Source organism: Chenopodium album, chromosome 2 (assembly GCF_948465745.1).
Source record: "Chenopodium album chromosome 2, dcCheAlbu1.1, whole genome shotgun sequence".
Lineage (NCBI taxonomy): Eukaryota > Viridiplantae > Streptophyta > Magnoliopsida > Caryophyllales > Amaranthaceae > Chenopodium > Chenopodium album.
This window is the reverse complement of record NC_137835.1, coordinates 18603602-18624235: the sequence shown is the minus strand read 5'-3', so window position 1 is coordinate 18624235 and position 20634 is coordinate 18603602. Positions and strand designations below refer to the sequence as shown.

Below are 20634 nucleotides of genomic sequence, written 5' to 3'. Positions count from 1 at the left end.
CATGGATTACACGGACTGCTCATCCACCGTTTCCCAATCGACTCAACTACATTCACCGTTTCTAATGTCGTCATTCTTTCGAGAGGATGCCCCGATTTCTCATGATGAGGAACAAAATTTGTTTCTCACGTGGCATTTTCGTAAATAAAACAACAACTTTATTCAACTTTTTTAACTGTGGAGCCCACAATACTGAAAAAGTTGTTGATTTATTTACAAAAATGCCACTATGAGAAACAAATTTCGTTTCTCACCACGAGAAACAGGGAATTTCCCTTCTTTCGACTTCAATTCCATACACAGAACAATTTCCAATTCTGCATCTTCCTCCCTCCAATCTATCATTCTTTCGATTTCAATTTCACACTTAATCGTGCTATAGTAGTCATGTCTATGGTTGAATAAAACATGATTCAAATATGTATATACAACGCATACCATAAGGATGAAATCAATACGCCATAAAACCTTGCCTTCACCATGAACGGATCCGATCTTTGGTTCAAACCATACTTGAGATCTAAAACTACAACTTCATGGAGATATCACTATGCTAAGATTTATTTTTGAAATAAAAATTTTATGTAAAAACTTTTTTTTTTTTTTTTTTGGTTAAATCTTCTTACCCAAGAAATGTTTTATATAGCTATACAGTAAACCTACCAACCACACAAGAAAATATCCAGCTTCTCCATCAAGAAACACAATCAACCGCGTTAACATTTCAGCTTGCGATGTTAACACCATTTGGGCCTTCCGTGAGCACTGTCATCAACTGGCTCATTATATATAAATGAGTACTGCTGCGTTGGTTTACTGACTCATCACAACCTAATGACGAGGGTTGACTTGGCAAATAAGATTGATAAACTAAATCAATCATAAAGATCAACTGGGCAGCCCTCGGAATAAATTGGCAACAAAAAAAAATTAAATAAAGAGCAAAAATTGTAGGACCATAATATCAAATTAAAACAAGCAAATTATTCCTAGAAATATTAGTCCAAGTTTAGCAGCATATTAACAAGAAACTAGACTAGCAAAATGATGTGATGTTCAAGAACCCAATCATAAGCCAGTTCAATAGTTCACTTGTCAACTACAGCAACAGAACCTTTTCCTTCAGCATCAGTTAGAGTGGCAAGCCAAGTAGGTGGCAGCATCCCAGTCTGTTCATGTACCGTCTTTAAAAGAGGAGGCAGCATGCTATAGACCTCGGCCACATCTTTCATTGATCCACCAGACCCATTTCTGCCCTCCAAGGTTGCCCCACCAGACCCTGAAGACCAGATACTGATCTTTGGTTGCAAACCCTTAATAGCTTCAGCATTAATTCTCGCCATCTCTTGAAACGTTCCAGAATTGATCATCATGTAGTCCCTTAATGCAGCATAATTACCATCAAGAGCCTTAAGTAGGGTACTAATGTAAAATCCTTGGGCTTGAGCAAGGGCCACAATTCCCTCAGCCTCTTTCTTCTTGCCATAGAGGTCTGCATCAGCTGCTTGCTGGCGAGAGTAGAATGCAGCATCTGCTGTTGCCTTCTCTGCCTCAGCATCCTTTTGCTTTTCATACAGATTTGCATCCGCTTCTCTTTGGTTGTTGTATAGGTTTCGGTTAGCTTCTTGGACCTGTTAACCAAAAAATTGAATCTATGTAATACGTAGTATATAAAGAGAAGAGGGGTTTTTGGTTGGGAATTTTTAATGGACCATTTTACCCTCTAAATAATTTATTATAACTATTTAAAAAATTAAAATCTTAATTACTTTGAAAAATAACTTCCATTTTTAACTTTTCCATAAATTTAGAAAGATAACTCCTCTCATGGTAGTTATTTTAATTTCTAAAATCAAATAATTTCTTCAAGTGTTGTTATGTTAGACTATACAAAGTATACTACAAGTAGTTTAATTTGAGAATTTTTATTTGATGATACAGAGTATAAATTTGAAACTTGGTGCTAAAACAAAAGTTGTTTTGTAATTTTGCATATGGTTTTTCAATTGTTATAAGTATAACAAAACGTACTATAATTTAATTAGTAGTAGTAAGATTATTAATATTGTGCACATATATTTACAAGTATGTACAAGTTAAATGATACTCCGTATAATTCATATAAATACATGCAATGAACCTTATTTTAGTAATTATGTAAATTTATTTAAGTCCGTGTAATGCTTTTCTCTTATATATAGCCCATCCCTTAAATGGATTTTAAGGCAACTAATTAAAATAATACAGAGTAATAGATTATGTCATTTATGCACATAAATTAAGTATATAAAATAAATTTATGAACAAAATATAAAGAACTGTGTAAGTTAATTTGGAGGAGATAGCAGTGCACGTATTCTGAACTTGTGTCAACTAATTCATAGTAGTAAATATCATTACAATAAACAGAAAGATGTCATTTAAAGTTTAACAAAATTAATACCTTAATGTCATACTCAACAGTAGCCTCACTAAGGAGTTCTGCCCTGAGTTTTTCAGTCCTAGTGAGAGCATTCTTCTTCTCAACCTCAACCTGCAGCTCAGCCTCTCGAATGGAAACTGCCTGCTTAGCCTCGACTTTCGCCAACTGGGCTGCCTTTTCCCATCCGGCCTTTTGTGCAGCCAACTCGGCACTGGCTTTTGCAACATCAGCCTCCTTCTGGTACTCATATATCTTAACCTCACTCTTAACCTTGACCTCTTCCTTTTGCCCTTCTCCATCCCTTTGTGTGGATATGATCATGGTTTCTGCATCGATTTTCGCTGCATTCTGTGCTGTTTGCCCTTGCCTCAGCTTTGCACCTATCTCCCCCTTCATCTTTGCCTCAGCAACATCCACCTTAAAGCAAAATACTAAAATCAAGTTTCATGGTATGTAAATGGCAGATTAATTTCTGTCATAGCATAATAACATGATTGTTGCAGGCATAATTATAACATCATTATTCAGGCCAAACAATTCTTGTTCATACACAACACTGCATGTTAATAGATTTTTTAGGACCATTTACCTAATCATGCATAAACATGATATTATTGATATATTAATACTAGTAGAAAACCTATTACTTGCGAGGATGCCTCACTTTCTCACATGGCATTTTCGTAAATAAACAAAACTTTATTAAACTTTATTCAATTGTGGAGCCCACAATAATAGAAAATTTGTTAATTTATTCATGAAAATGCCCTATAAATTTCGTTTCTCACTATGAGAAAAAGGGAATTTTCCATCATTTGCAATAATGTTCTCATTATCTCTTATCTTCATTAATTATCGAAACAATATTTTGATACAAAAATAATCACCAAAACATGAGTCAGGTCAATTTTTAACAAGAATATTAAGTTAAAAATGGATGTAAAATTTCGACCAGGACAAATAAATAATCATATGTTGCTATATCTGAAATCAAATAAATAATTCGAACCAAGAAAAAAAAAAAAAAAAAAAAACCTTAGCCTGATTAGCAGCCTCCATCTGAGTCTTCTGACCCAAATACGAAAAATATTCATGTCCTCGAACATCAACAAGCTGTTTAATATTAGCATTATAGATAACAAGTCCAAATTGATTCAACTCCAACTGCACCTTATCAAAAACTTCCTTCTTAAACTCTTTAGTACCCCTAAAAATCTCCTCCATAGTCATGGAAGCAGCAAGAACACGAGTCTCGCCTTCAATAATACCTTGCACAAGTTCATTAACATGGTTAGAACACATGTCATGGGGTGCCATTAGCTTAGCATAAAGCACAAGACTATCATCAGAGTCGACACGAGGTCCAATAGTGAACACAGCAGGCAGCAAGAAAGGGAGCTTCTCTGCGCTCATGGCCTGCACCTCGAATGTGTAATTGACAGGAGAAACATTGACACGAACGAAGCGTTGGCCGGGAAGAATGAGAGCTTTTTTGGCTAGTTTGATGTCTGCAACATTCCATCCTGTTATGGCTAAGTACTCTGATGGACCAGCTACTCTGTATAATGGAATTATCATGGCTGTTCGTTGTTGAGAGATAATTTCAGGGATTATTGTTGTGTTTGAATGTGTTTAAGATGAGATGATTAAATTAATGGGGTTTTGGTGGTTTCATCATGCATTAATATAGGAGAATTTGGCTCAAGTGGTTACTTGGCGATCCGATCTTCTAGACTACCATCATTCTGTGATTCTGTCTTGTGTTTTTGAATTTTTTAAGGCATTATTTGATCTTATCTTTGGTTATTGTGGAGAAATTTAACCTTTTTTTTTTTTTTGGTTAGAATTACTATTTTGATTTTGTTACTTTATATGCAAAAATCAAATATGGTGAAAAAAATAAACACGGTGCTAAGAATAGCATTTAAAGTTAGGGAAGTAAAAGTAAAATATGGAAGTGACATATAGAAATATTAGTATTTCAAGAGTAATTCTAAAAACAGTAAGTTAAAGAAGAGTGAGTTAAGAAAAGTGAAAGTACTATGTATAATGAACTCATGTGAGTACAGTCATACAAGAAGAAAAAAAAAAAATCTTAGTTGTTAGAAATCAGATAATAATGGTCCGATTTTAAGTTTTAAATATTAGATATTACATAAAAAACGTCATAAATTAAATAATAATAGTCAGATATTTGTAAGCACGAAAAATTTATAAAAGTGCCACATCAAATATTATATGGGTCAAAAGTCGAAGTATTGACTCCTATTTATTTGACTATTAATTAAACTTAATTATTTTGGGTGAAATTAATTAAATTAGCCCATTTTAATTATTTTTAATTAATTTGTTTATTTAATAGTGAAAACCTATTAAAATGGGTTAAACTATTGTAAATGAGTCATAAGCCCAATACATGTCAAACCCTAACCCTAAGGGTGTCTCTCTCTATAAATAGAGGCTCTCTACGTACTTCATTTGGAGGAGGAGGAAAAACCTAAAAAGGGGGAGGAAAACCTGGAGAGAAAACAGAGAGAATCAAAATACAGAGAAAACCTCTCATCAAATACTCTAAACCTCTCCAGAGAAAACTCTCAAAACCTAGAAGAAGAACAACAAGCATTCGACGTGCCGTTCTACTCTAGAAGGTCACTCGTGGAAGAGATCAAGCCTCGACGGCCCTCAACGCGAAGGAAAGAAGGACTTCAAATCATCAAGAACACCAGTTCAACTTCTACATCAAATAGTCATTGATCGAGATCAAGCCTCGTCGGCCCTCAATCAAGAATTCAAGTCAAAGGTTTACATCAACAACAAGTCAAAGGTTTACATCAACAATAAAGTCATAATTCTGCATCAAATCTTCAATCGAGATCAAGCCTCGACGACCCTCGTTCGAGAATCAAGTCAATTCGTGAATTACGTCAAAGTCAAAGTGGAGATCGAATCAGATGATCAAATTAGAGATTGTACCCAAAATTATCAAATTAATAAAAATAACACCTTGTTGCATTTGTTTTGAATCTATATTTTGCAGATTTAAAATTTGTGTTTACAATATTAAATTATAATTATCAGTTATTAGATTATAAGTGTCAGATATTAGGTTTTAGTTGTCAAAAATTAGATTATAATAGTCCGATATTAGATTATAATTATCAGATATTAGATTATAATTGTCAGAAATTAGATTATAATTATCAAATATTAAATTATAATAATAGTCAGATATTGGTTTAGAAATATCAGATATTAGACAATATTGATCAGAATATATGAAACAGGGTGTTTAAAAAAAAATAAAAAATATTTGAAACTGGAAGCTAATCTATCTTTTGTTGTTTCTTTCTTCCGCAACATTTTTTTTTTGACAAAGGTTTAAACAAATTACATATTAATAGAAAAGCAAATTGAAAGTTGCGTTGCTTCAGCCGCTATTAGGTGAGCTCGATGAACGCGCCTTCTATCCGCCTTATGGACGTCGCAATGCCTGAAAGAAGCCCCAAGCCGTTTGATTTTGCGAATGGTCCAAAGTAGAGTAATGTCACCTTGTCCATTACCTCTAAGTAGGGTAACCAGATTATAAGAATCAGAAAAAAAAAGGTGACTGACTGAATACCCGCGCCTAAAGCCCAACGAAGGCCATACAAACAAACTAAAGCCTCCGAGTGTAAAGCCGTAGTACATAACCCAAAATTACTGCCGCCCCTAATCCTCTGATCCGTCGCGTCTGGATTATCCATGCACCAACCCATACTTGCTATATTTGAATCTGCAAACCAGGAACCGTCTATTTGGATTGAAATCATGTTTGATGTAGCAGCAAATTCCCCCAGTTGCGCTGCATAAAAACCCGGTGGCGTTGTACAGGCAAGAGTTAAGCGAGGAGTGTGGAAAGGTGTAATAGTAGGATCACCCTGTATAAAGAGAATATGTGATTGGAGTACTTCCAGAACTTGCAAAAGGATTGGTCGAGGAGGTGAAGAATCTGATCGGAAAACCCTGTTATTCCGAAATAACCAGAGACTCCAAAGAGTACCAATAAAGGTAGTAATACGGGGGCTTGAAGTCCCATCATGACTAATGAAAAGTCGGATATAATATTGGATCCAATCTGTAAGAGAAAGGTCTCCATTTTATTGTGAGTGGATGCCAAGGCTTCCACCCCTCCATGCAATTCTTGCAATAATGCAATTCCTAAATAGGTGAAAAAAATCTTCCGGCTCTGTTATACATAAATCGCAGTGAATATCTTCTATGGGTACTCCTCTGTGGCGAAGTTCCGTCTTTACTGCAAGAGCATTTTGTAAGAGTTTCCATAAAAACAATTTCCATTTCGGTTGTAACTGAAGGGACCAAAGAACTTTCCAAAAATTATCGAGGTGTTGAGGAGTCGCCGAGGTCGGAAGTTGTTGTAACATTGCATATCCAGTTTTAACCGAATATGTCCCTGAAGGAGTACGAGACCAAAATTGAAAATCTTGCTCTGTTTCCTCCGGTGGTTCCATAGCAAGTATTGTAGCAGCGGAATCTGGTTGGAAGCAACACCTGACCTTAGCAGCATCCCAAGATTCGGTATGAGGATTAGAGAAAAAATTAACCGTCCAATCCTTTGAGGCCTGATTAGGAATTCCTGGTTTGAATTCTGGAATGGTACTGTTAGCTCATTTGGAAGATCCAGCGAGAATAGTAGCTCCGTTTCCTAATTTCCAACCACACCCTGTAGAAAGTAAGGTATCTGCTCTTGTAAGACCACAAAGGCCGTAAGAATTGCGCCCTGTGACTCTGTGCAGAGAAAGGGGGCACTGTGTAAGGAATTTGGTACGAGCACCAAAGACTCTTGAAACCAGAAGTTGCGGGTGCTTCACAAATCTCCAAACTTGCTTAATAAGAAAAGCTTTATTCAAGGTTAAGATACAACGAATTCCTAAACCACCTAGGCCTCAAGGCAAGTGCAACCTACCCCTATTGACCCAGTGCATTCCTTTGTTTTCCGAGTGGGATCAGAAGAACCGTGCTAGTAACGAATCGATTGTATTAGAAACTGACGCCGGTAGCTCAAAGCAAGAAAGAACATGAGAAGCCATAGCTACCAGAATAGAGTTAATAAAAATTAACTTTTGGGGTTGAGAAAGCCTAAACGTATTTAGATCATTTATTCGTCCCAGAATCTTGTCTATAAGAAACTGGAAATGATCTCTCTTTTTCCCAATGAAGTTAATAGGTATGCCAAGATGGTGGTTAAACTGAAACACTTGAGTCATTCTGAAGATTGATTTAAATTCATCCTGAGCAAGAGAGGTAATATTTGGGCTAAATTTGATAAGAGACTTTGACAAGTTAAGTTCCTTGCCCGAAACCTTAGTAAACCGGTTGATGATTCCCATTATATTAGTGCAGGAAGCCGTATTGGCTTGGAAAAAGATCATCGCATCATCCGCAAAGAATAGATGCGAAATAAGCGGACTGGCTCTTGAGATTTTTACCCCTGTAAACAATTTCAGATCTTGACCTAAATGCAACATCCTGGAGAAAATATCCATACATAATAGAAAAAGGTATGGAGAGAGCGGATCCCCCTGCCGAAGACCACATTGGGGAAGGAAGGTCTCTGAGGTAGAACCATTTAGCAGGGATTTATAAGTAACAGTGGAGATACATTGTTGAATCATTTGTATCCAACGAGTAGGGAATCCATAGGCTGTCAGTATTCGAAGTAAAAACCCCCAATGGATCCTATCGTTAACGGCGGCAAGGCAGTTGTTACCAGTCTTTGAGGAGTTGATTTTTTCCATTAATTCATGGCTAAGAAGAATATTGTCAGTCATAACCCGGCCTTGAACGAAGGCGTGTTGAGAGTCTGAGATCAATAAGGGCAGATACTGACGGATTCTAGCCACTAAACACTTGGAGGCACATTTGTAGATAGTGTTACAAAGGCTGATAGGACGAAGATGAGCTACTTCCGTTGGTGAGGCAATTTTCGGGATCATAACAAGAAGAGATTGATTCCATTCTCTCAGTAGAAACCCTGTCTGAAAGAAACTTAGAATGCCCGAAATGACCGAGGGTCCAACAATGTCATAGTGTAACTTAAAAAACTCTGCTGTAACACCATCAGGTCCTGTAGATTTACAGTTGCCTAAGCCAAACATTGCATTTTTTTATTTCAGCCGCAGAGAACGGCCGCTCCAAATTATTGATCTGAGAGGCTGTAAATTGAGGAATATGCAGCTCTTGAAGTACCGTATCAGTATCTGTATCATAGCTTGGAACTGCATCCGTCTTGAAAGTGTTTTTGAGAGAGTTAATCACAACTGAATGTACATCATGGTGACCGTATTGCAGTAATCCCTGGTCATCAAGTATAGAAGTAACTTCATTCCTTTTGTGCCTAGCTTTGACCTTAGAATAAAGAAGTTTAGGAGGGCATTCTCCATTTAAAAGCCAGTTGTGCTTACAACGTTGCTTCCAGAATTGGAGTTGTAAGGAAATGTTTCCCTTCGACTGATCTATATTGGCCATATAAGTATTTGCATCTGAGAGAGTATGAACCGCTTCCCCCTCCGTAGATAAGTTATTTGAAAAAAATTTCCAATCTATCCCCCAAAATTTTTTGTTGTTGATGCACCACTTTCGAACTAAATTCCTAATGATACCAAGTTTCCGAGAGAGAGTAAACATAGGTGATCCCTGAGTATGGGTTTCCCAAGTTTGAAGCACAAAATTGTGTATATCTGTGAAGTCAAGACACCAATTATCCAATTGGTAAGGCCGGTTGGATTTGTGCTTAAAAGGTTCATCATAAAAAACTATAGCCGCATGATCAGAGACTAAGATTGGCTGATTAGTAATGGTACTATCCGGGAATTTAGTAAACCAATCTGAAGTCATGTATGCGCGATCAAGTCGTTGAAGAATCAGATGCTCGTCTTGCCTATTATTTGTCCAAGTATAGGGAGGACCTTTGAAAGGTGTAGAGTGAAGACATGATTTTATACGAAAATCAATAAAGGCATCCCATCCTCTAATTAGAGTAGACCCTCCTAGCCTATCATAATGGTGTTCAATTTGATTAATATCTCCAACAATCAAACAATTAGGCGCTATAGCTAACAAGTTAAAATCAAACCCCACACTTGAGGTCAATCTTCTAGAACATGAGCACCATAAACAAACATGATACATTTATCTATATCATTAAGTACTTTTATGTTACAGAGTACTACATTTGAGGAGCGAAAAACGCAAGAAATATCATCCGAACCAAACCCAAAAACCACCAAACCCCGACTAGTCCCTATAGAATCGACCCCCTTAACAAAAGTGGGACTAGAAAAACCTAGTAGACTAGAAACTACAGAAACAGAAACTTTTGTTTCACTAAGAAACAAAAAGTTAGGAGCATATTTATTAAGCAACCAAAAGATATAAGGTAGTTTAGGAGTAGTAGTGTCATTGAGTCCGCGACAATTCCAAGTTATGATCCTCATAAACACCTTGGGGACTATGAGAGGACAACCGCCAAACCAGAAGTGTAAGAAGTATCACCTGCCAAGTAAGAAGTGGAGCTTTGGGACTCAAGAGCAAAGGTAGCCGAATGCAAAGAGCAAATACGGGAAGCATCATCTGCCCTTCGAAATTTCATAGAGGAAGTGAGTGATGTAGTAGCCTTGCGTTTAGTACCTGAAAAGATGGGAGCTTTGTTTAATTTTGCATTAACAAACCCATGGGAAGAGGACCCTAAGAAATCCAGGTCCATAGCAGTAGCAACATCTGGATAGCACTTAGGTTGGGGAGTTGTTGTTCTAGGAGAATCCGTGAAGAAGGAGTAGCCGCCTTTGCTATGCAGATCCAGATTCTTAATCTGTCTTCTTTTTTGAGCCCAAGTCAAGCCATTATTATCAGGATTATCATCATTATTTTTGAAATTATCATTATTATCCTCATTACCATCATTATCCTCATTCCCCGAACTAGAACTCTCATGAAATTCAAAGTCCTGTGCCAATATCAGTAAATTGACTCTTGTATTTCGAGTTCTAAAATTCTCTTGAGTACCTTCTGAAAGAGTTATGTCTTTGATAAGTGCAATTACTAGATATATCAAGGATCACTATTATGGAGATAATAAGTTCATTCTATAGGGTCGTCAATGTTTGGTGCTAGATATGACAATTGATCTTTGGGCTAGCTTAATGGCCCAAAGCCTTATAGAATGGATCCTACAAGGTCACACATAAGAGTATTAGGTTAAACAAGTTAGAGGCCCATTATTGGGCCTCATGAGTACATGACATACCATGTTGATAATTGGGCTTGGATAGTTAGAAGAGTCTAATAGGTTTTGGACTTGACATGGTTTTATTTCTAGATATGATCTACAAATATAAACCATGCCTAGGGTTGCATGACACAACATTTTGACATACAGTGAATTGTCACACAAGCAACCAGTTTTCCCAAAAACCCTAACTCTCTCTCTCTCTCTACTCGGCCCTCTCTCTCTCCTCCCTGTCCGTACAACCCTCCTCCCCGGGTGGCGCGTGTGGTGGCGTGTGGGTGGTGTTGTGGTGTGTTCGTGGCTCAAATGTCCATTGAAGGTTGATTGAAGTGTTCAATCACAACTAACTAGCATTAGTGGAGGTTTAATCCATGCTCGTGGACTAAGTAGAGGAATCACGCTTGGGGTTCTTTATCTCTCATTGTTCTTGCTCGATCGCACGTGGAATCACACTTCAAAGGTACGATTATATGTTCTTTATGTGTTATGCATTAGATCTTGGGATTAGGTACTGTATGAATATGATTTATGTTTTTCCGCTGCGTAGTACCTATAAATCCCTACAGTGGTATCAGTTAGCCTATTGCATTTACGCATATTGACTATAATTCTTTGATAGTCCACAATTTTAATTCAATTAAGAGGGAGATTAATTTAATTATGGTTCAATTATTATATTTAATGTGATTAAACTTTTAGAATCGATTAAATATGATTTAACTATGCTCAACATAGCCATGAAGAGACCGAATTTTAGCCCTAATATGTTCGAAAATTTCGAACCCCCTAACCCTATTTTTCGAATTTTTTGAAATTCCTAGCCCTAAAATATGATTTTTGTGCTTGATTTTGATTTAATTCGATTTATTTTATGATTCATAATTTTATTCGGATTGATTTATGCATAAAAGTGTTTTATGTATGATGATCAATTTAATTTTAAAAGTTAGAATTAAATTGGGATTAATTTTATGATGAACCCTAATTTTAAAGTTGAATGTGATTTAATTTTAATCTTATGGACTGATTTAATTTAATTTTAATAAATGTTATTTTAATAAAATTAAAAACAAAAAAAAAATTATTTTGGTCGGCAACCGCAGCTGTCGACCAGGTGGTGGTCCAAGAGGGAGGGAAGGGGAGGGCGGAGGTCAGGGTGGCTGTGGGAAGCAGCATGCAAGTGTTGCACGGCTGCTGCCACGGCTGCCGCCACGGCTGCCAGAGCAGCTGCCCGCTGCTGCCTTGCGGCAGTGGCTGCTGTTATGGCAGCCAGCCACCGTGGCTAGCTTCGGCTAGCCAACCACGGTGGCCGGCGATGGTGGCTTGCGGTTTTTTCAAAAAAAAAAAAACAAAACAAAAAAAAAAACTGTTTTGAAAAATTATTTCAAGATAATTATGAATTATTTTGGGATAAAATCAGTTTTATTTTGGATGAGATAAAATATTTTGAAAATATGACCTTTTATTTTAAAAGATAAAATTGGTTTTATTTGGATAAAATATTTTATTTTAGGATAAAGTCAAATCTTTCAAAAGTTATTATATTTGATATTATCCATATTTAAAGTTGTTAAATTGGTAATTATCCATAATTAAAGTGGTTAATTTTGGATAAGATTTGTTAGGATATTCTGAGCATATTCCAAAAGGATAATAATTTATTTAAATAATGTGATTATCCCATAATTAATATTGGATATAATTGATTTAAAATTTTGTGATTGGCTAGTAATTAGGATAGAATTTCCTAACATTGTTAGGATAATCTTTGAGGATAAATGTGATTTATCTTTTAAGATTAAAATAAGATTTGATTCTATCTCATGACTAATTTAGATTATATGATATTTTATAATTGGTTATGAATAATATATGATATTATCTAATTACATTAATTAAAATATGAGATATTTTGGTGCCATGTTTCCTTAATTATGAACATTCAATGTTGTAGTTTAGGAAAGCATGATGAGTGATGTGTCTATTTTATATAGTATTTTACCCTCGTCCCTTGGTCATAATTAGTAGTGTTTTTTGGCTTTAGAGCCACTTTTATTACTAATTGGTGTTTTCTAGTGTTTTCGTAGATTTGGTTGACTTTTGCAGGGATTTATACTTTTTGAGTATTTTTCCGAGATATTTTGGAGCAATCACGAACATTGGAGAAGCACGACCAGATTTTATAGCCCAGGGCCGGTTAGCGCCATCAAACCGGTGATTAAGGGCTTGGTATGTGTGATACCGGGGCATTTGGACCGAGTATTCAAGACTCAAAGAGGAAACCCAGATTGGCCCGAAGAATTGGAGCCCAATCGTAGCCCAAATAGTGGCCCAAGAGAGCCGCCCGGCCAAAAAGGCTGGCGCCCGGAGGCGCGCCTGGCCGGGCGGGAGAAGCTTAGGCTGGCGCCCGGTGAAGCGCCCGGTCGGGCGCGAGATTAGTAGTAATGAGCAAAAAAGGCGCCTGATCGGGCGGTGCCTCGTCCGATCGGGCGAGTGTTATTGTTAGGAGACGCTTAACGTCGTTTTAATATGTTTTAGTTTAGGATTTTTGTACGGAGTATAAATACTCCTCCGTAATACGATTTTAGGACTTCTTCCTCTCCTCTTTACTTTCTTTACTCTCTTAATTAATCTCTTAGAATTCTCTCTCTAAACCTTTGTTCTTAATTCTACTTTTAATTCCAGATTTATTTTGGTAACGATTCCTCTTCTCTTAATCTTAGTTATTTATTCTATTCCTTTAATCATGTCTTATTTTATTGCTTTGATTTGTTTAGTTTTTAATATGTGTGAGTAGTTTAATTTCTAGGGTTTATGGGGATCTAATTTCTAGCGTCACCGGGCGCTCCTCCCGCCCGGCCGGGCGCGCCTCCGGGCGCCAGCCTTTTTGGCCGGGCGAATCATTTGGGCCACTATTTGGACTTCGATTGGGCTTCAATTCTTCGGGCCAATCTGGGTTTCCTCTTTGGGTCTTGAATACTCGGTCCAAATGCCCCGGTATCACCTCTACCAAGCCCTTAATCACCGGTTCGATGTCTCTAACCAGCCCTGGGCTATAAACTCTGGTCGTGCTTTTCCAATGCTCGTGATTGCTCCTAAATATCTCGGGAAAATACTCCAAAAGCATAAATCCCTGCAAAAGTCAACCAAATCTACGAAAACACTAGAAAACACCAATTAGTAATAAAAGTGGCTCTAAAGAGCCAAAAACACTACTAATTATGACCAAGGGACGGGGGTAAAATACTATATAAAATGGATACATCAAACTCCCCCAAGCCAAACCTTTGCTTGTCCCTAAGCAAAGACCTCATCAATGAATCAATAAATATGCTTCACCCCTAAAGGTAAAAAAAATCAAGCACAAACGATCCAGGGTAAATCAAATAAACATGCTTCAGAGTCAAGCAATCAAATCCATCCAATTACCTTTCTTCCCTAACAATTGTCAAACAGAGCAAACCACAAGAGCATATAGAATTCAAGACTAGTGCTCACACACTCGACTCTCATTTATGTGGCGAGTAAAGAATGTACTCGATCGCTCTCCAACCACCCCTTTAATGTGAACAATGCCCTCCCAACTCACACTCTCGTGTGTATAAAACAATGAACGCTCAATCCTACTAGTCGACTCGAAATATGTCAAATCATAACTTGCATTGATAAGCAACACTTTCACATTCATACAATTCTATGCACAAAGGTCGGAAGGTCTTTAAAGCTTGTAATGTAAGGCTAGGGTAAAGGGTAGGATAAATTTGGAAATACGTGAGAGAAAAGCTATGCTTAAAGGAGCCAATCCTAATAAAACCCATGATCAAAAATAAATAATGATCAACATCTCCTACATAACCAACTCTAACATCAACCAAATATACTCCAATCATAATAAATAAACCCAACTCTTACAATTTCACTCATAAGATATAATAATGGAGTAATAGAGTGAATAAACAAACTTTATTTTCCAAACTTGAAATTTTTCCATTGAGGCTCAAAATTATTCTTTACAAACCTCCAACTAGAACATTTGAACATTTTTTTTTTCTTTTTTTTTTCCTTTTGAAGTTCGCTTATTTTTTCACATTTTTTTTTCTTTGAACTTCTTTTTTTTTTTCATTATATCATGCTTTATTTTTTTCAAGAAAATATAACTCTCAAACTCATCAAAAATAAACATGAACAATCAACAAAACTACTTCTCAAAATCCCACCCAAATTGTGCAAATAAATAGCACACTACAAACTCCCTCACCTCACTCACTAATAGCTCCCCCAAGCCAAGCTTGGGACTAGTAACCAATGGGGCAAAATAGGCTTGTAATATGGCTAATAAACAACAAAAAGTCAAGGCAACAACATGGGTAGCAAGAAGGGAACAAATGTATCTACAATATCTGGAGGTTACCTAAAAGAACAAATGCCTTCGTCCTCCACAATGTGCATAATAATGAATCATATAAACATTACTTATAGTTGCAAACCAATACTCAAATTCATTGACATACCAGGAAAAATGGAACTATCACACATTTCCTAACCAAATCAACTAGTCAAGCACTATATTAACAAGTAGTTGGACAAAATTGACGCATGTAAAGGTTTCAAGGCAATCAAACATCATATCATGATCAACTAATCCACAATGCCTATCATCAATTACCAAGGATCAAAACAAATTTCTCAATTAAGGGGCACAGGGAAGCATAATTTATAATTCATTGGAACGTATTTTTTGAAATTTTTTAATTTTTCAATTTTTTTTTTTTAAATATAAATAAAGCAATAAAGCTAACCTAGAAAGCGAAAAATCTAACCTAAGAAAACACACCAGGAATAAAAGAAAATAGAAAAAGAAAAATACCAAACCAAAATCTCCCCCAAGCCAGAATCAGACTATGTCCTCATTGGCTCAGAAACTAGCCCAACATAGCTAGTCCTCATCATCCTCGTCCATCGAGCCGAAGCCCACACCTCCACTGCCACCTGCACCACCTGCACCAGAAAAGCTACCACCAAAATAGTCAGCGTGAAAACTCCCCCCCCCGCCGGCCCCCCGAAAGGAATGTCCTGCCCGTACCCGAAAAAGGAAGAATAGTCAGAGTAGATACCACGGGCAGTGGGATCCCTACCGTATCCCTGGGGTGGAGGCTGAAACCAGTCAGGGTGGATAGCGTCGTCGGGAATGTTGCCCTGACGAGCATAATCATCGTACATAGGGTAGAGAGCTCTACCCTGGTTCCTCTCTAGATACCCTAACCTGTGGTCAATAGAGCCCACCATCCTCCTAAGGTCAGTCTGTGCATGCTCAATACGTCCTAGGGCCTGACCTATACTCTGAAAATCCCAAACTGGGTCAGAGTCAACATGAGGGACGGAATGGGACATACGAGGTGGAGAGAAATCCACCTCGGGCTGGGGCTGAGGTGGTGGAACTGGTGGTGGTGGTGCCTGCCCCCTAGCGTTGGCAACTAAAGCATCATAGGTGTAAGAAAGTTGCCCTGGGGGAAAGGCGGTCAAGTCTGGACTGGGAAGGGGAAATATAGGCAAAGGTTGCTCGTTCCCAGTCCGAATACACCAAAAGGGTGTCTGCTCGCTATCCGGCCTAACCCACCCCACATCCTCAAAATACCTAGCAGTCATGTAGGTATCTGGTCCACAGTTAGTCAGCTGGTGGGGTCCGTCTAATACAAAACCGGCCTTTTTCACCGCTAATCGAGTGATAAGGCCACCTAAACGGATAGGGGACTTGGAAGTGGTGCTGGCTGTGGCATGCCGACTCAGGTGATGAACTATGAACCTGCCTATGTTAAATTACCCGAACCCGTATACATAGTGTCCTATTATAGCTAGTTCGTTGGTTTGAGCGTTATGAGGCTCGGCCCTACCCAAGAAACACAATCCCGCAAACCTTTGCCAGATTTTTGGGACAGGGTGGTGAATGGGTTTGGTACTAGCATGTTGGGGGTCGGGGGCAAATAAACCAGTCAAAGCAAAATATAAATCACCCATTTTATAATCTTCATGCCACTGGTGAGATAATTCGGAATTCAATTCAAAAATTTTACAAAATTCAACAAAAGTTAAACTAATATTTCTATTATTTAACCTGAAAAATAAATTAGGTCCATTCCTACTACTAACAACATGAAAAGTGGACAAAAATTCACATGTAAGTTCTCGGTATGTAGGATAATGCATGTCAACGAATTTTCTCATGCCAATATCATTCAAAAATCGTTTAACATAATCAAACAAACCATATGATTCTAAGGTAGGGCGGTGTAACCACCGAGAAGGGATTACCTCACGACCGACCAAATGCTCCAATCGTTCTTTCTGTTCCCGGCTCACGATCCGGATCGTCGGCCAATACGGGAGCTGCAAGTCAGGGTCATACTCCTCCCTCGAGCTGGAGCTCCTACCAAAAATTGATCTTGCCCTCTTTGAAGCCATGTAGAGAAATGGGTCGAAAATATTTTGAAGTAAAACTGAAAATTTTTTGTATGAGAGTGAAGAGGATGAAGAGAGGATCACAAATATATAAAAAGTTTTGAATTTGGATTGGTAATGGAGGAGAAATCTTAGAGAGAAGTCAGAGAAAATTTGAGTTTTAGAGAAATAAAGTAATGGAGGAAAGAAGAAATGAAGAAAGAAAGAAGAAAGAAGAAGAAGAGACGCGGAACCTTGCTCGCGCCCGGTCGGGCGATCTGGAGAATTCCTGGGCTGATTCTCGCGCCCGGTCGGGCGATCTAACTTGTCTCATGTTCGCGCCCGGTCGGTCGCTTTTCGCCCTGTCGGGCGATCTGAACACGATTTCCTACCTTGTTCTCGCGCTCGGTCGGGCGCCCTTCGCCCGATCGGGCGAATTTTTGCCCAGAATTTCTTCACCTCTCGCGCCCGGTCGGGCGGACAAATTAGTCCGTAAACGTCAAAATTCACGCCCGATCGGGCGCCTCTCCTCTCGCCCGGTCGGGCAAAAATTCTTGTTTTTAGAACCCTGCTCTCGCGCCCGATCGGGCGAGCTTCACCCGGTCGGGCCCGAGACTAAATCGGGGAGAGCTAATTTCCTTCTGTTCTCAAAAAGTTGTCTAACTCTTTTCCTTCAAATCTGTACAAACACTCATAAAACTCATTAAATTCCCTCGTCTCTCTACACATAAGAAAACGAAAAGAAAAACTGATCTAAAAATAAAAAACATTAAAAATACGGGTTGCCTCCCGCAAAGCGCTGGTTTATCTAGGTCCCGCACGACCTTCTTACCAAGTACAATTCCTAGGACCTTTGGCCTAACGCTTGATCGGGTGGTTTCTCACCCGGTCTAGCGATGTTTAGACTGCGATGCGGCTTCCTGACATAACCTATGGGACGCCAAGTCGCCTTATCTGGTGGATCCTCCATGACTTGGATTGGGGGATCTTCAATGCTACACACTAAAAACCCTTCTTCGATCGAATGTTGCTTCAAATTGTCATTGCGTTCAACACTTGCAACTCGATCTGGCGGAACACTTACCGTAGGCTCGATTCGCACAACTTGCTCTATCGGTTCCACTTGTTCATCCTCGAAACCAAGACCAACATTGTAGAGTGCTCTTTCTATTGCATCGACTTCCTTCTGCCATTTGTCTATCTCATCTAAAAAGGATGCAACACAAGATACCGCCTCCAAGGGATCTTTTTTAAGAGCTTGGGGCTTGTTAGAATAATTTACAACCACATTAACACTGAAACATTTCTCCTCAGTCATGGAGCTTTTGAGGGTATTATTCAAATTAAAAACCACTTTATCGTCCCCTACTGATAGTGTTAACTTACCACTTCTAACATCTATGACTGCTCCTGCAGTGTTGAGGAATGGTCTACCCAAAATAATTGGGGTTTGCATATCCTCAGCCATATCAAGAACAACAAAATCTACAGGTATATAAAATTTAGCTACTCTAACGGGGACATCCTCAAAAACACCTAGGGGGTATTTGAAAGAACGGTCGGCCATTTGCAAAGTTATGTTGGTAGCTTTTAATTTACCCATATTCAACTTAGAACACACAGATAATGGCATGACGCTAACACTAGCACCCAAATCACATAATGCATTATCAATTAGAAGATTACCAATATGACAAGGGATAGAAAAACTACCCGGATCTTTTAATTTAGGTGGAGACTTATTTTGAAGTACGGCACTACACTCTGCAGTGAAAGCTACTGTCTCTACCTCACTAATAGACCTTTTTCTCGTCAAAATTTCTTTCATAAATTTTGCATATGAGGGGATTTGTGTGATCAATTCAGTAAAGGGAACTGTTACCTTCAAATCTTTAACCACCTCCAGGAACTTACCAAACTGCTTATCCAGATTTGTCTTCAATTGACGATTAGGGAAAGGAAGTTTGATAATTGGCTTTTGAGCATTCTTCACTTTGTCTGGAGTAGCCACCTTCTCCGGAGTTTTACCTTGCAATGTAGAATTAGATATGTTAGTATTATCTTCTAGCCCTGCAGGGTTAGCAACTACATTGTTTGGGTTAATGGAATCAAGATTAGCATTATTTAATAAAATAGGTTCATCAACTCTGGGCATAGAGGGCCCTTCATAGTTTGAACCACTCCTTAGAGTAATTGCAAATGCTTGATCCGCAGGCCTAGTCGGCTGTGCCGGCAGGGCTCCCTGTTGGCGTGCTTGTAGAGTAGCGGAGAGTTGCGCAATTTGATTATCTACAATTTTATTATGCGCTATAATTTGATCAATTGTCGCATCTCTGCTCTCCATGTGCTTTTGCATATTGACCAACATTGCTCTAATTTCCCCCAAAGAAGGGTCCGAAGATGAGGGGGGTTGTTGTGGTTGATTCTTCTGGCTAGCATTGGGATGATAGTATTTCTGCTGTTGTTGCTGTGGCACCTGTGGTTCTTGTGGTGGTGGATTTTGAACATTAGTGCTCCGGTAGGAAAGGTATGGATGATTCCGATACCCAGGATTGTAAGTGTTGGAGTATGGGTTATTCTGCCTATAAGCTTGAAAGGCATTAACTTGCTCCACGGAACTCCTGCAATCCTGCTCCCAATGACCTACAATACCACAATTTTCACAGAAGGCCTCATTAGAATTATTATTAATTGCAGAAACATTAGCTACATTAGCAGTGCTCAGATTATCTAATTTTTGACAAATAGAGGTCAATTGAGCTTGCAAAAAGGATACAGAGTCGATGCTATGTTTCCCCTTGTTAGCAAATCCTCTGGGATTCCCATATTGAGAATTGTGTATCGCCATATCTTCAATAACCTGACCTGCATCATCAACATTAAGATTCATAAATCTCCCACTAGCTGCAGAGTCTAAAATTATTCTAGAAGAATTTCCAATGCCGTTGTAAAAGGCTTGGATTAACTGCCATTGTGCTAAATTGTGGTGAGGGCATTCTCTTTGTAAGTCCTTGAACCTCTCCCAAGCCTCATATAAAGACTCATCGACTTCTTGGGCGAAGTTCTGAATCGCACTCCGTAGTACTGTTGTTCTCTCTGCAGGATAATATTTGTTATAAAAATTCAAAACAAGAGTTTCCCAGTCAGTTATACCAAGTGTAGTTCTATTTAAACCATTAAACCACAATTTAGCTTTTCCAGTTAAAGAAAAGGGAAAGAGAATCTCCCTGATTTGGTCTTGAGTGACCCCGGCTTGCCTTATGGTGTTGCAATATTGACAATAGTCGGCAATGTGAAGATTCGGGTCTTCACCCTTGGCTCCACTGAATTGCTTCCTCTCTATCATCGTTATAAATTGGGGTTTGATTTCGAATTGAACCCCATCAAGAGCCGGAGTAGGGGTGAGATGTGGAAAATCCGTAAGCTTTGGTTGTGAATAATCACTAAGCTTCTTTGGAGCCGTCATCTCTGATTCTGCGTCTGATGATGTCTC

At 38.4% G+C, this 20634-nt stretch overlaps 1 protein-coding gene, 1 non-coding gene and 1 pseudogene across 2 annotated transcripts; 1 reads left to right on the top strand and 2 right to left on the bottom strand.

Moving 5' to 3' along the window:
* Window positions 1–1088: 1088 nt before the first annotated feature.
* LOC145569914 (flotillin-like protein 6 pseudogene) lies at window positions 1089–4000 on the bottom strand (annotated as a pseudogene).
* Window positions 4001–5859: 1859 nt separating this feature from the next.
* On the bottom strand, window positions 5860–9610 carry LOC145569898 (uncharacterized). Its single transcript, XM_081628877.1, has 3 exons — window positions 8669–9610; window positions 7436–8457; window positions 5860–6424 (listed from the first exon to the last, which is right to left on the bottom strand). The coding sequence occupies exons 1-3, from the start codon at window positions 9608–9610 to the stop codon at window positions 5860–5862; spliced, it is 2529 nt and encodes an 842-aa protein (XP_081485003.1).
* A 10509-nt stretch (window positions 9611–20119) lies between these two features.
* Window positions 20120–20226, top strand: LOC145607974 (small nucleolar RNA R71). The gene has a single exon (XR_014105680.1). It is a non-coding gene; the product is annotated as a small nucleolar RNA R71 (small nucleolar RNA).
* The last annotated feature ends 408 nt before the right edge of the window (window positions 20227–20634 follow it).

Bases quoted from the DNA above. Each gene is read 5' to 3' on its own strand.
- LOC145569898 (XM_081628877.1), bottom strand. From the start codon at position 9,610: ATGTATCATGTTTGTTTATGGTGCTCATGTTCTAGAAGATTGACCTCA. The intron at 8,458-8,668 runs GTACTTCAAGAG...AGTTTCTTTCAG, and splicing joins ATGATACAGATACTGATACG to ACAGGGTTTCTACTGAGAGA. The intron at 6,425-7,435 runs GTTCTTCTGATC...TCGGAATAACAG, and splicing joins ATCGATTCGTTACTAGCACG to GGTTTTCCGATCAGATTCTT.